This window comes from Sardina pilchardus, chromosome 18 (genome assembly GCF_963854185.1).
Source record: "Sardina pilchardus chromosome 18, fSarPil1.1, whole genome shotgun sequence".
Taxonomy (NCBI): Eukaryota; Metazoa; Chordata; class Actinopteri; order Clupeiformes; family Clupeidae; genus Sardina; species Sardina pilchardus.
In genome coordinates, this window is record NC_085011.1 from 16,295,048 (window position 1) to 16,311,412 (window position 16,365).

Below are 16,365 nucleotides of genomic sequence, written 5' to 3' on the forward strand. Positions count from 1 at the left end.
CTACTATGCTGCAATATAAAGGACCAATGATATAGCTTGAAATTTGGAAGAGCCCAACCTCCTTGGAGTTTGGGTTGTTGTAACATTGACCATTTTATCCGTGGACGCCTCTTATTCCATACAAAAGACCTAAGTAGAGTATCTAGTTTTTTCCAGTAGTCCACTGGAGGGGGCAGAGGTATCATTGAACTAATGAAGTTAACTCGGGGTAAAACATTCATTTTAATGACCGAAATTCGACTAGGTGTTGATGATGGAAGTGGCATCCATCTATTAATATCATTTTCTATTTTCTTCAAAATAGCACAATAATTAATCTTGGAAATAGATGATAGAGTTGATGTTATCTGAACACCTAAATAGGACACTTGGTCAGCCACCACAATGTCAGAAGGAACAGCCAGCTCATTTTTGTCCACATTGAGAAGCATGAGAACGGATTTTTTAAGATTAGTTTTAAAGCCTGAAAGTTTCCCAAAATTGTCCAGCGTACTCATGATCTTTGGTAAGGAGGACTGAATATCAGATATATAAATCAATGCATCATCAGCATATAGGGATATGTGATGTTGTGAAGGACCTATTGTTATTGGTGTTGAAATATTATTTTGACGTATAAACTGGGCCAAGGGCTCAATTGAAAGATTAAAAAGAAGTGGGGAAAGAGGACATCCCTGCCTCGTCCCACGAAATATGCCAAATGGGTCAGAGGAAATCCCACCTGTAAAAACTCTCGCAGATGGGTTAGCATATAAAATTTGGATCATTCTAATAAAATTTGGACCAAATTTGAATTCTTCCAGAGCTCTCCACAAGTACTTCCATTCCAATCGGTCAAATGCATTTTGAGCATCCAGAAAAAACAATCCATTAGGGGAAGATGTTTTCCCTGTCTCATCAATAATATGAAGAAGCCGCCTTATATTATCAGATGCTAGACGTTCTTTCATAAAGCCGGTCTGATCCATGTGAATCAGCCTGCCCACTACTTTCTCAAGGCGTAGGGCCAGCGCTTTGGCATATATTTTCAGGTCTGCATTTATCAATGAGATGGGACGGTAATTTGCACATTCCATAGGGTCTTTACCTGGCTTTGCTAACAGGGTTATGAGTGACATGTTAATATCTTTAAGAAAGCTGCCATTTTCTATTGCATGATTTAGCACATCAAGCCATAATGGTCCCAATATTTCCCAGCACGTCAGAAGTAATTCCGCGGGTAGCCCATCAATGCCAGGGGAACGACCTTTATTAGTAAGCTTTAAGGCTTGGTGGAGCTCCTCTAAAGTAATTGGGGAATCTAGTTTTTCAAGTTCATCGGTGGAGAGACCTGGAAGTTCAATGTTGCTAAAAAAATCATCAAATTGGTCCTGGGATGGTGAGAATTCAGATGAGTATAAGTTTGTAAAAAAGGTCTTGAAAGTATCATTTATATCATGTGGTGCTGTTACAGTCCCTTTAAGAGGGTTGCGGATAGCAGAAATATACATTTTATTCTCTTGTTTCTTGAGTGTCAATGCGAGGAGTTTGCTTGGTTTACTACTCTCTGAATAATACTTATGTTTAGTTACATGCATTAAGTATTCAACTCTCTGTTTAACCAAATCATTTAGTTCTGACTGTTTAATTTTAAGTTGCACATCTTTTTCCTCAGAGTATCTAGAATTCAAATCCCTTTCCAAACATTGACACTCTAACTCCAAGTCTTTTATTCGGAGTGCTTTCAATTTCTTAAGATGTGTACAAAAACTGATAGCATTGTTCCTTATGAAACCCTTCACCACAGCCCATACAAACATGGGGTTAGAAACGCTACTGATATTAATGTCAATGAATTCTCTTAATTTCAAATTTAATTGAGTGAGATATTCTTCATTTTGAAGGAGAGTTGTGTTGAATCTCCACCTTGTTGGTTTTCTATGCATGGGAAAGAGATCGAAAGTAACAATAACTGGATTGTGGTCTGACATGTAGCGTGGACATATATTAACTGACTTAACATACTGACCCAGTTTTGATGATGATAAAATAAAATCTATTCTAGACGACATTTTATGAGCAGCTGAATAAAAGGTAAAGTTCTTAATAGTTGGATTATGTATTCTCCAAATATCTATCAAATCCAGACTCTTACAAAAGTGCTTTAAAGCATCCGATGCAGTGGCTTGAATTGTTGAAATGTTGGCATGAGACCTGTCTAGGTTTCTATCAATAAAGGTATTCATATCTGCTCCAATAATTAAAAGATAGTCGTTTAAAGAAAGCAGCTCTTTTGTTAAATTTGGGAAGAAGGATTTATCATATATGGTCGGAGCATAAACTGTCACAAAAGCTAGCTTTTCTCCCTGTACAGAAGCACAACAGTAAGCTAACCTCCCTGATGCATCAGAGCTTATTTTTTCAATTTGGAGAGTTAAGTTCCGTTTCATTAGTATCAGAACACCTTTGGTGTGAGAGCCATCTCCTGAGGCCACGATGGGTTTATAGTGCTTATTTTGCATTCTAGTTACATCTTTTGGTCTAAGGTGTGTCTCCTGCAAGAGCGCTACATCTATGTTATGCCTACGTAGAAAATCTAGAACACTGGCGCGTTTGAAAGGTGAATTCAGCCCCTTGACATTAAGGGAAAGTATGGTGTGGTTACCCATTATCATCAAATATTAAACGAAACAAAATAAACAGGCTTCTACAAAAAACAGCGTGTGCAAAAACACCTTGACTGGCAATAAGAGTTACATATTCAGACAATTGAAATATACAAGTTTCCATGTGTTGGTTTATGTGTGGCTGCAGCCACACCCCCACCCCTCCCTCAAACCCCTCTATAGCTAGCGTCCGTGACATTCACGTGGCGAAGTCTATTAACAATGAACTTGTGCCTAACCATCCCCCTTAAGCAAAAATAAAACTGACAAAGTGTAGTTTAACTATAAAATGAAACGTGGCGGTAGAAAGTAAAATAACTGCATCATAGTACAAAAGAAAATACATCCTGCTTGGATACGGAATTGAAACAGCAAAAACGAAACTAGCACCGATAACGCTAGTCACTTAAATTCAAGACAACAAAGTAGGCTATTCTATTCCTGACCTAATGTTGTATGCCCTCGGTTAGCCAGATTATTAGTGGAACTGCATTTAGCAACATGAACTGTCCCCTTTGCATAAACTGAACGGGCTAACATAGGCCATATATACTGCACAATCAAACTAAACCATCAACTCTCCATATCAAGTGTAACTTGCCCTTCAGATCCTGGCCCTGTATTCGCTGGTTCAGCTGGAGCGATTGGATCAAAACGGGTTAGCTGGCTTGATCCAGGTCTGGCATCATAGTCTGACATAAACTGTTCAGCTTCCTCAGCAGAATTGAATGATTTGGTTTCGCAGGATAGCTGGGTAGATCAGAAAGGTGTCTATTCCCATCTGGCGACATCGGGCTCGTAGACCTTTGAAGGCACTTCTTCTCCGGGCCGTGCCTGCACTGTAATCGGCGTAGAATTCCAATTTAGGGCCATTCGGGAGACGGGGTTTAGCCTTCCTTGCACCTTGCAAAATCGCTTGACGGTCAGGATACCGAAGAAGTCGGAAAATCATCGTGTTGGCTTGGGAAGACTTAGTGTACACTCGATGGGCTCTATCAATCTCCAGTGGTAATGTTGCCGTCTTTGCTAAGTCAGGGATCCATACAGGCAGCATGGTTTTCAGGTACCCAGCGGCATCCTCGCCCTCCACTCCCACAGGCAAGTTCACGATTCGGATGTTGTTTCGTCTACCTCTGTCTTCCAGCTCGTCAGTCTTTAGTTGCAGTTTGCTCAGTTCAGTTATGCAGTGGTTTGCTTCTCTTTTCACTTGGCGAACAGAGCCTTGGAGGCCATCTACTTTAGTTGTTAGCGTCTCAACTTTAGCTGCTTGGCAATCGATGTTGTCTTGAAGCGAACGTAGCAGGGCTCCGTTTTCGGAGATACAAGCGCTGAGTGGCGACAGTGCTTTGTCTAGGGTCACGGTTAGCATGGAACCTACCACCTCACGCAGAGTCTCTCGTTCTGTCTCCACTGTCTGTTTGATTAGCAATGCTATGTCCTCGTGTGGCAAACTAGCTTTAAAGCGTTTGTTGACAATTTCTTGCTGTTTTTGTGGAGAACTCGCAGGATTTTTGTTCGGCATCGTTCAGAGAAGTTCGGGTGTGGTGTCTGAAGTCAAAACTACACTTTTAAAGTAATAAGCGTCAAAAAAGGGGAAAATGTGGCAGGAGCTCAGTGTGGCAAGACCATTTCGCAGCGTGGCTCACCGGAAGTCCCTGATAACCTCCCATCTTAATCACAAGTATAACATACTGCCTAGGGTTTAGATTGAATGTCTCTGTTAAGCTAATTACTAATAACCAAGGATGATTGGAATTGATGGGAAGGTCAAACCTGGACATTTTTTGGCATCTACAATAACACTTGACAAGGCACAGTATTCTGCCTGCCAATGCACTTGAATTGGTCACCTCTGCAAAACGGTACACATAAAGAAAGACTTGTAGATCTCCAAATGTAAGATTTGCTAATATAGCCTACAGTAAGTGTCTGGACAGTCTGGTTGAGACTTGTTGTTATATGTAAATAAAAAGTGTTGGTAGGATGCTTGTTTCAATTCTATTCATTGGCCAGCCCTTATCTGTATTTTAGTTTCTGTATAAGTGGCATCTGGCTAGGGATCCACATACTTTTCTATTTTCATGTCCACATTAGATATGTTTGTGGTCTAGACATCTGCTAGACCTTTGTAACTTACTGTAACAAGTGAAGTTATATTTGGTGAATGTTCAAACAACTCAGAAATTAACTAGAAATGCACAATTAAAAGGTGGTAATGCCGCCAACAACTCAACGCAGAGTTAGGTGAGATTGTACAATAATGTTGTAGTTACGATACTGAAAATGTGTAAAGGAATGCTTGTATTTCAGCATCTGAATCTCCTCTCAAACATGTAGGTTTTACTTTTAAATGCCAAACATGCCCCGGCAGCCTCGAGCTCTTGTGCCCTAAATACATATCCTTTACAAGGTGGACTCACTCCATCGAGGTCAAAGCAAGCGGAATTGTGCCGGGTTTGAGCACCGCCGCTGTGCACTCAGGCGTATGCCCCAACTCCACTTTTATGATTGGAAAGAAGAGCCCCCCCCCCCCTCCCTCCTCCCTCTCTCCCTCTCTCCCTTCCTCCCTCTCCGCAGTTTGTGGGTTCAGACTGTTTATAGCCACAGGTTGTCATACACAGGGGCCTGCTTGCCCGCCTTGCCCGCGTCGCTGTTCGGAACTCGGAATCAGAATGGAGCTAATGCTCTGTGACAGCCACTCTAAAGGACGAGTGGCATGCTGCTCGCTCCGTAAATGAAATGCATAATTTGGCGGAGTTGGGGTTGCTGGAGAGCCACAGGCGGTAGTCGAGCAGCAGTGAAGACCCGTAAGCAGGACTGGACACACTGCCACTGGGAAGAAATAGCTTCGACCTCCACCCCCCCCCACCCCCCACCACCACCACCCACGACCCCACTCCCCACCCCCACTACCCACGACCCCACTCCCCACCCCCACTCCACCCGCTGGAGCAACACTGCCGCAGCATTCAATTAATGAGTGCCTTGAGTGTCGGGGTATGGGTGAAGGCCATAATTATCATGCTCCAGACATCAGTCCACTCTGTTGGTTATGGAGAGGTAGAGCGCGAGTGAGTGGAACAGGTGACGCCAGAGTCCGTTGTGTCAGACAGGGGGAGGGGCAGCCTGGGGGGGGCTTTGTCATCTCGCCACCTGCACTCCCCCTTTCACTGTTGCCGTTTTGTGGTGGTATTGGAAAAAACAGCAGGGAATTAATAGCTGACAAGCTGACATTTCAACCAGAGTTTGGGCTGGGTTTTTTTTTGCCATTTTATTAAACCCTCGCTGTAAGCCTCGGTGCATCTGCTAACTTTTAAATGCGCACAAGCTTACCAGAGGCGTAATGTTATTATTTCCTTGAACAGAGATATATACAGCCTGAACAAAAATCAAACAAACAGATAAACAGTTAGAAATAGGCAGCATTTTTTACAACAACAGCAAAAAAAAAAAAAAACGCAGAGAGAATCTGTGTTTTTTTCTCGCTGCTGTCATTCACCGGGCAGATGGGGGTAAGAGAGAACTGACACACGGGAGGCCAGAAGTCAAACAAACAAAGGAGAGCATCTCTTCCAGGCCGAGCAAGAACTCATCTGCCATGCAGAGAGCGCCACTTCCCCTCACCTTTCACAACCCGCGGTGGCGCGGCACTCGCGCTTAACCCCTCGTGACAACTCCCTTTTCACCGGGCTTCTTTTCGGGGGAACGGAGTCGGTGAATTACGGGAGGTTAATGAGTTATTAATGCAAAATGCACAGAACGGTATAGATGTAATTTCACCAATCTATAAACTACTGCCGTTTTGCCTTCAACATGATGGAGCACTAATGGTTTGACCTGCCAGCCCCTGCTACACAAGGTCCCCCCCCCCCCCTCTCTATCTCTCTCTCTCTCTCTCTCTCTCTTTCTCTCTATCACACATACATACTCTCTCTCCCTTACATAATGTCCTCCATCTCAACCATAGCCTGTATCAGTCTCTCCAATTCTTGATTTTACACACGCGCGCACACACACACACACACACACACACACACACACACACACACACACACACATGCACGCACGCACTCACACACACAGTCGTCTAAAGTTCAGGGCCACAGCAGCCTAGGTGTTGACCCATGTATTATGCATATCTGCAGCTTGTCAATATGTGGGAGTGTTTCAGAGTGGTGATGTTCAGAGGCCCTGAAGGGGCATCTTCTGCAACCCTGGCATGTGTTTAGAATATGCCTGTCCACATACACTCTTCTGTCTCCCCCTCTCTCGCTCTAGTTCTCCCTCATTCACTTGCTCACTTGCAGATTTTCACTCCCTCCTCTCTCTCTCCGTCTCTCCCACACACACACTCACACACTGGACATGCAGTCGAAGCAAATCACATCATGAGACCTAGAGAAAAGTTTGTTTTAGGCTTTCTGTAAAAAACTGTAAAAATTGCAGTATGCTGCTCCTCTCATCTGCATACAGTAGGTGATCGCCTCTGCTTTAGCCTACTCAAAGAGTATTATAAATAGTCTGATTTATATCGCATGCTGATATGCTGGGGGATGCTGTCATATCTGCTTTCACTGGTTGTCAACAGCACCGTGGACTTGCCTCCAGATGACAGGGAAGCTCTTGTTTATCAGCTGTCTCTAAGGGAAATACATTCTGATTGAGACATGCAAAGTTGTTGATGTTCCATCCTGGACAAGAATCAGGAACTTGAGAAGATTAAGACTTTCTGCAGTCCATTTCTCTGAGAGAGAGAGAGAGAGAGAGAGAGAAAGAGAGAGAGAGACTATTTACCAGTTGGATAGTTAAAATGGAGAGAGAGTTGTGTTTCAATGATCGACATCATCCTGCAAAGACCGTGCTTGGATGCTGTCTGAATTCTAAACTGAGTTGTTTCTGTGGGTTGTCAATGTGACCACTAGCAGAGATCTCGTAGGCTTTGCTGAAAGATGAAAAACAACACTGGTTGGTGCATATCAGAGAACAAACCCACGCTGTACTCTGTAGATGTTTCCCCAGAGCCCTTGCCCTGGTCACAGTAAGGATCCGACTTTGTAGTCATAGTCTTTATTTTTGCATATAGCTAGCTTATGAGACCACACACACACACAGAGAGAGAGAGAGAGAGAGAGAGAGAGAGAGAGAGAGAGAATATGCACTCACAAATGCTGAGCAGTATTTTTTTTTCTCCCTGAACTTGAAACTTGAATCCCTCTCTCAAAATAATAATAATAAAAAAAAAGAATCCTGCATGCATGTCAGAAGCAGTTCCTGGAGACAGCGAGAGTGCGGCAGTGCGGAGCGTTGGGTTCTCGTGCAGCGACTGTGTCAGACTTAAAAGCTCAGTGGTCTGCTGTCACACTCGCTGTGTCGCCATGCAGAAAATCTGACTAATCAAACAGGGAATGGGAAAACCGGCGGCAGTAATTAAACAAGGGCTGAATCATTTCTGGGTAGCAGGGATGTGTGATCTTGAGAATAATAATCGCCATATTCTCATGGTGTGCAACTAGCCTGTATAATGAACCCTTTATAAGCATGCATGAGGTGTGAAATCTCACACTTGCACCTCACACGGAATGCAGAGGTTTCAATTTAACCAGCATGGTGTTGCCTGCTAAAATGCCTAAACTCTAGAACTCTCAGTATACAGTAAGCTTCTGAGGGTACACCTAAAACCGATCCACCTAAAATGTGCCTTTCCGAAACTTTTGACTCTCATGTCATTCCTTTTTTTAAATCTAGTATTTCGGTGAAAATGGCTGCAGCTTATATATTATATAGTAAATAGTCCCGAGCAGTCAGATGAAATATTAACGTAATGCTTTAATTGGATATAGTCCACCAGTGGAAACATAACAGATGGTTTGTTATAATTCAAGCTCAGAGCTAGGGTTTGGTTAAGATGATGTTCAGTGAACAAATAGAGAGACTGTAACTCTAACCTTAGCCATAGATTGAGGTTAAAGAGAAGCTATGCAGGCTTGGTGATTCTTCTCTGTTTTCTCGTTTTATGCTTGCCGGTTTCTCTGCAGAGCTTCCCCTACAGCTTTAGTGGGTATATTTTACAACACTCCTCAATCAGTCAGTCTGTCTTTTCATGAGCATGATCGTGAGGCTGCGAGACTTTCTGTACCATCCCGCCGGCCCAAAGTTGCAAGGGTGGTTTTTCCGTTCACAGGCGCGAGGTGGAAGCGAAACGGCCACCATTCAACCCGAAAAAAGACACACAACCATTCCAATGACTGAAGCTAAAAAACCTGCATAGCTCCCCCTTAATGTTTTAACAGACTTGTGTATGATCTGAGTTTCTGTGGATGTCTATGCAGAATAATGTGACTAAAATGTGACCTACTTAAGAATAGCTCATCTTCCCTGTTGTGTCATGCTCGAAAAGTCTGAAAAGCACACCTATTTTTATCAGCAAAAGCACAAAAAACAACATTAGTTTCTCAAAACGATCAGAACGTTTTTTCTTTCACTTACATTGTCTCATCCATCATTTTGTTTTGTTAAATTAATGACAAATCTGATTAAATCAGGCTTAATCAAATTAAAAACGTTAAAGAATTTGAAGTTGGTCTGATTTAAGATTCTTTTAAGGTTATCCTGAGACTTTTGAGATGTCAGTGTTTTTTTCCATTTCAATTTGAATTAATGAGCATTGCACATGTTAAACATTCAGAGAGAGGAGAGCCCATGAGTATAGGGGAGAGGAAAAATTCCCTAGAATTGGAGATACATACAGGAAGAAACCTCGGACAGATCCATGACTCAGGGGCCTAATCCATCTGCCTAGGGTGACCATTTCTGGTGTGCAATAATATCTGGTGCATGAACCAAATTGTAGTGATTCTGTAGTTCACTACTCAGTGTGTTCGCTTGCATAACCACCACCAAACAAGTCTTTTGAAATGTTGGAGCTGGATTATAGTACTCTTCACACTACTAGTCAGCTAGCTGGCTGTCTGTCTCCAATCTACAGTAAGGTGTTTCCAACTAAAGCTAGTGTGATGACTATCTAAAAGGCAAAAACAAAAAAACTAAACGAATACCAGGAAAGGCACAGTTGGCACGTTTGAAAGCTTTTCGGTATGCAAACTGGTTGTGTGTGCCGATATAGTTACGTGCTAGTCAGTGAAGATTTTCAAAACATGTTGCATGTTTGTTCATCCATCTGTACCAGACGAGAGTTGCACAAGGTATCTGAACGACAGTGTAAATAACAGGTGTGTTTACCACAACAAAAACAAACTGCTGCGTAAATTAAGAAACTTTGATAAATATCCATGAGCAAGTTATATTACAATATTTCTGTTAACAGCATTATTTGTTTATAAAATTGGAATAGGCAATGTGATCCACTCAGTATGTATTTACTTGCATGGTAGGCCTACACCGTTCAGATAATGAGGTGTAAACCTCAGAGTGCTGCTTTAATTTATGACACTGGTTGTCCTTTTTTGCCCTGCCTTAACTCCCCCCCCTCCAACTCTTTTTCTTGTGCAGATCTTGGACTTAGTCAAGGGAATGCACTATCAGCTGGCCTGCCAGAAGTACTTTGAGATGACACATGGGGTAAGTTTGCAGCCAGATATAATTGAGGCTTGCCTCTCCTCTCCTCTCCTCTCCTCTCCTCGCCTCCCCTTTCCTCTGCTCTCTTCTCTTCTCTTCTCTTCTCCTCTCCTCTCCTCGCTGTCTCTTGTCAGCTTTGCTCAGGGATGGTTGCCGCAACTCAAGCGCGAAGACTCCGCATCAACCAGACACCCAACGCACATCCATCATTAGCTGTCATTGCCGTTTAATTTTTATGGGTTTATTACAGCACTTTAGATTAATTTACCCCCCCCACACACACCCACCCCAATAACCTCATTTCACTCATGAATATTTAATTTATTTGATCTACTGCTTTTTAGCGAAGACCTTTCGGATCAGCACTTTCAGTCAACTCGTCCCATGTTATTAATATTCAATCCCTATTTAGATGGGCCAAGCAGGGGCTGTATGGAAGGAGAGCCATTGAACTTATCCGGAAGTACGATAAATCTTTATTTTTTTCTCCTCCCCGTTGAGGGTTCATTATGTCGACTGCATTGTACGGTTCAGTCAGCTCTCGCCCTGCTTTGTGGGGTCTGTTAATGCAGGCTGCTCCAGTGGGCATGAAAGCAGCCCCTCTTGGTGGTGCCAAGCGCTCACTGAGCCTAAGTTAGGGAGCCTTCATGTGTTGACAGCTTCTGTGAGATCATTGTTATTTATTTTTATTTTATTTATTTATTTGTGGAGTTTTTTTTGTTGTTGTTGTTGGTTGTTTGTTTGTTTCTCCCCCAGCCTCTGCACTGCAGTATTTTTCATGTGTTGGATACCTCTGTGTGTGTGTGTGTGTACATGCACTTCTGTTTCTGTCTATGTCTGTGTGTGTGTATCTGTGGGGGTCTGTGTGTCTGTGTGTGTGTGTGTGTGTGTGTGTGTGTGTGTGTGTGTGTGTGTCTCCATGTGTTCATGTTTTCCCCCTATTTTCCCTCCAAGGAAGTCATAATCCAGAGTGATGTCAGTCAGGATTAACTCCTTGACATGTGCCAACGCGGTCGCTCACTTTCAAAGCAGCTGAGCTGACACTTTGGGATGGAAATGTGCGCTCATAGTGTGCCGATGCACACGCCGCCCATATCTGCAAGGTGACAGGTCAATTTGAAATGTAAGAAAACAGTCAATATGAAAGAGAGAGGCGAGCTCTTCAAACATTTGTCATCTCGGCCGTGCAAACAAGGTTCAAACCTTCTGTGGAAAATCGTCTTTTTCTTTTTCGCCTCAGACACTTTGGTTTTTTTTTTTTTCAAACCAGAAATCTGCCATAGAAGTTGTTTTCAAGAAGTTAACCAATTAACTCGAATCGCAAATCACTAAAATCACATCTGACTGTTCTGCCTGAAAAACATTTTCTTTTTCTCTAGCTTGCTACCAGACAGGTTTTCAGCAGTCCTCATCTTCAGTGCCTCTTTATCTGTGCAATAATCAGACGTGTCTGTGTTTGTGTATGTGGTGTCCATATAAATGTAATTGGATCAGATAACACATTACAACATTGTTTGCTTTAGCTGTTTAACAGCCCCACAATGGACATGTTTCATGAGGCCAGTATACCAAGCGTTGGAACGGCCGTAAAAATGCCCTCAGGCTCGTCCGCGGTGTGGCACCAATAAGCACCACTTTATAATTGGCGTTTAGCTGTCCCGGCTCCTCTCTCCCACCCCCCCCCCCCCCCCCCTTAATGCTGCACTGAGCTCAAAGTGCCACTGATGGGCTCCGTAATGGTTTGTAGTGTGGTGTGTTCTTTTTGAAAATGCTGTGTGATTACATTCCAAGGACGGCACAGCACACACTGATACTACAGGCATGTGGGGGAAACGGAACAGTGGGGGAGGGGAGGGGAGGAGATCGTGTGGTGGTGGTGGTGGTGGTGGTGGTGGAGGACTAAAGAACGTTAAGAGCATGACAAATTGCCCGAAGGCTTACAGTCAAACCAATCCGTAGGCCTCGGCTAAAAAAGAAATAAAAAATAAAAATAAAAAAAAGATTCGGAAAATGCAGGATAGGATGGCCACAATGATCCCAAAAGCTATCAAAGGATAATCTGGCCCTCCCTGTGTGGAATTATGACTATATAAAGACAGAATTTCACACATCCACTAAAAATAGAGAACTGTGTTGGTACAAGAGGTATTCCCCCTTCCCGCTCTCTTCCCTACTGCCCACCCAGGCCCCCCCCCCCCCGACCACAGATCCAGGAAGTCGTCCCTGGCACAGTTGGCTGCGCCAGCGCACGCATATGCCCATGCCTGAGAGCCTTTAATCACTGGCATATGTCCCCTCTGGTTCCGGATCTGTGAGTTAGAACAGATAGATCACCAGCGATCCTCCCTCCCCTCTCTGCTGCATTTATTAAAGGTCAAAATGTAATACTTCACTGATGAAATATTTACACAGGGGCAATAAATCAAACAATAGGAGGAGTAATGAAATGGCAAGAGTTGTAAAGGGGGGGGTGGGGGGGGGCATGGGGGGCCCCTTGCTGGACACGATGCTCCTGAAGGACTTGGAGCTTGGCTTGAGGACAGAATAGGTGTGTGTGTGTGTGTGTGTGTGTGGGGCTGGGGGAATTAATGCACCTCTAACAAAACAATTCTGGATTGATTCGATTTTTTTTCCCCCTTCTGTGCTCCCTCGGTTTAGTTTTTCATGTTTATGCATTTTTCATTTGTCACCTGAGAGAGGACGGTCAGAGAGTCACTGGCGCCGCCGCCGCCACCGCGGTCCCCAACCCCTGGAAAGCAGTTAAGTGCTGTGAGAGATTTGCGAATAATGGATCGCGGCGATCTCGCGCTGAACCACAACGGGGATTTGGATTGTTTTCCCCCTTTGCGAGCATCCGATGGGCAAACCTTTGATTTATTTACAGCTAGGTGAACGGGGTGCTGAACTGGCCGACGCCTCTGCCGGGGAGAAGCAGCTTAAGAGTCAGCTGTCGTTTGCCGAGAAAAAGGAGGGAAAAGGGCGATGATCTGCCAAGCAGTGATGGATCACTGCGCCTCACAAACAGATTCACTTTTCTCAGCAAAGACATTGGGCAAGGGAGGAGTAGAGGGGATAACTTGTTACCAAAAAAAAAAGGTTATAAGAAATCTGATTTTTGTGTTTGTTTCTCAGTCGATCGTTTGGCTGTCAATCAAAACCGGAGACTCGGTGTACTTTCGTAGCGGTCCCCTAAACCGAAAGTTGAACATTTTCTTTCTCACTTTTGTCCCTTTAGGTCGAAGATTCAGGCTTCTCGCTCAACCACCCCAACCAGTACTTCATCGAGAGTCAGAAATTGCTTGGAGGAGGAGGAGGAGGAGGAGGAGGAGGAGGAGTGAGGGAGGTGAAGAGGGAACCAGAGACTCCCCAGAGAGGCCAGAACCAGAATGCGGCTACCGCTAAGACGTCCAGCGCCCCCAAGACACAAGCGCTCTCCGCACAAGACGCGGCCGAAATGGAAGATCTTGACACACTCTTCATGGACGAATAGCAGTTCTGTTAGAGTAATGGCCTTGTTGGGAAAGAGTTATTGTCAGGGCTCTGTAAACTTTCAAGTGTCTCTCTTGTCTCTGAACAGTTTTTTCGCAGATTGTTTCTAGAGGGGCATCAAGCATCTAGACCCTGTAATCTCTTACCCATCAAGCTTTTAACTGTATGGTTATACACAGCCTTTCTGATTTTTTTTTCATATTATTTTTTTTTTTTACATGTCCTTATAAAGACCTTTTTGCAACGTCAGTTTTCTATGACACATTAATTACTTTTTGATTGATGTATATCTTCATGGTGGCGGACTGTAAAAAAACAAATACTATTTTTGGCATTCCGAATAATAAATAAAATAAATGAGAAATGCAATTCTGTGAGTGGCATATCTCTGTTTTGTTAAGCCGTGCCCTATAAAAGAAATTGCCTAGTTATCTTTTGCTATCGCCTAGCCATCTGTCTTGCAACAGCCTGCTGGTTCTTTTGGGGTTGTGTTTTCCGTTCGCCAAGGTGTGTGAACAGTGGCGGCTTATCGCCAGTGTCCAACAGCAGACTGAGGATTTGCCTGCTTACTGGGCCGTGACCAGGATATTTCTCCACCGCCCTCAACCGAGCCTTCGCGGCGGCTGCGGCTGATTCTCCTGTCAGGCGAACGGCTCGGAGTAAACACTGTCTCCAATGTTGTGTGCATCTCATTGCTCGGTAGTGCTCAGCACTCCTTTAGTTAAAGCCAAACCCCATCTGGGTGTGTTTTGTATGGTTGTCGGAGGCTATTTGTTTGTCCTCGGGAGGTGAATTAAACCAAATCCAGATCTAGTTGGGGTTAAAAATACCCCCACCACTAGTATCACCAATCTGTAGGGAAACGTTAAGTGAAATTAATATAGAGCTATTTGTTTGATTTTCTGGGTGAGTGCTCGTATGGGTCACAGTGGGCCAGTTTGAATGTCTTTGTATTCATGCACGGGACAACATGGCATGTGCCGAATGCTAAGTATATCACCAGGCTCTCCTCGTCTTGAATACCTTCAGCTCTAATTGTATTCTGCTGGAGGAGGAGCTCACAGCCCCTTACATGGGGAACTATTGTAGGAATGGAGGAGATGCATGAGGAGTGAGGACAGGGCACTAATTTGAAATTACAGTTTTATTTTTACATATACTCCTCCACCAATGGCAATGTTAGGTCTATGCGTTTGACATGCCAAACTTAAGACTTTGCCTGCCCGTCATTCAAATGAGTGCCCCTAGGTGTGCTATTTATTCAACATTGTCTTAATGATTTACTCTAAAACCTTGCCTGTTTTACAAAGCCCTCCGAAGCATCTAAGAGTGTCTAGGGCTTTGCCTCGAAGAAATTAAAAGTCTTTTCGTTTTAAGTCCTGTTGATATCTCAGACCTTTTTTCTACATCGCGATAAAGCTTGATGAATAAATTAGCGCTAATTAGATGCATTCCCCTCACACTCACCCAGCCTTCACACAAAATTCACACCGACATCCCTCGCCTTCGGTAAACATCCCATGGACCGATAAAACTACAAAAAACTCACATTTAGATTTCTCTGTGCAAAAGAGATGACCTTGCCCATTTAAATTTGTCCTTAACATCCACAGTCACCTCTACTCTAGTTAGCTGTCTGCATACATTTGTCTATAATGGCTCTATGCAGCCATCTTTCCTTGTACACTCTCTAGCTCCTGAACAAGCTTGGGCTGCTAAATTTAGAGGCAATTAGGAGCACAGTGGAGTTGGGACCTGCATCGTGAATGCAAATAGGTCCCCTGGTAAGGGAAAGCCAAGTAATGGTGCCATTATAGAACAAATTGAATGAGCGTTCTCACCCCCAGAGTGGGTATTTTGATGCCGTTCTTTAAGACCTAGCGTTGTGTCCACCGTTTCAAACACCGCTATCAGTGATTAAATGTCTAATCTGGAACATAGGACCACAGATGAGGTCTCTTGAGGTCTTAACGCGGTAGTTGTTTTTAATCGATGCGATTTTGTAGGTTTCTAAATATGAACTCGATAGAAAGTTTTACCTGACCGACAAATGAACTCCATAGAGACGGTAAGCCTCGGGGAGTGTCAAGTGAACACCAAAATACACTTTTTTTTTACCTAAATGATCTCTAAAATAATTCCCACGGGCCCGAAGGCAGGTCAAATAGTACTTCATTGATAATATGACCGACATAGGATGGTGCAGTTTGTTTCACTTGTAAACTAATAGTCTGAACCAGTGGACTCCTCCTGACCCATAACCTTTTATTTTCTTCAGCACAGAGAAGCTGTGTGTCTGCGGGATTGCTCTAGCTGCACCTCATGCCATGTTGATTTATTAACTCTAGGAAAGGGAGTGGAGAACAGTGGCTGGGTTTTAAACAGAACTGGAGGACCTCAACTCCTCCACCACCACCACCACCACCACCCAACCCACATACACACAGCAAGAGGAATATCTAGTCCTGGTTCAGGTATTCTAGTGCTTTTCCCAATAGGATCGGACCTGAATAATCGTTTACCTCAGTTTCTCTGGTCCACTATTTGGATTATCCAAATGGACACACGTGAATCAGGTTAAACCCGTCAAGTGTGGTCCGTCCACACAATGAATGATGTCAACACACTGTACTTCCCTTGAACATTTAAACATGTC

General features: G+C 43.7%; 1 protein-coding gene across 1 annotated transcript in view; it reads left to right on the forward strand.

Annotated features, from left to right (window-relative positions):
- The window catches only part of prim2 (DNA primase subunit 2), a 74,009-nt gene extending 59,931 nt beyond the window's left edge, over positions 1–14,078 (forward strand). Inside the window, exons 13-14 of the mRNA XM_062518941.1 lie at positions 10,155–10,223; positions 13,456–14,078. Of these exons, the coding sequence (XP_062374925.1) occupies positions 10,155–10,223; positions 13,456–13,710 (324 nt within the window). The 3' untranslated portion in view covers positions 13,711–14,078. The remainder of the gene's footprint in view (positions 1–10,154; positions 10,224–13,455) is intronic.
- Positions 14,079–16,365: the final 2,287 nt, after the last annotated feature.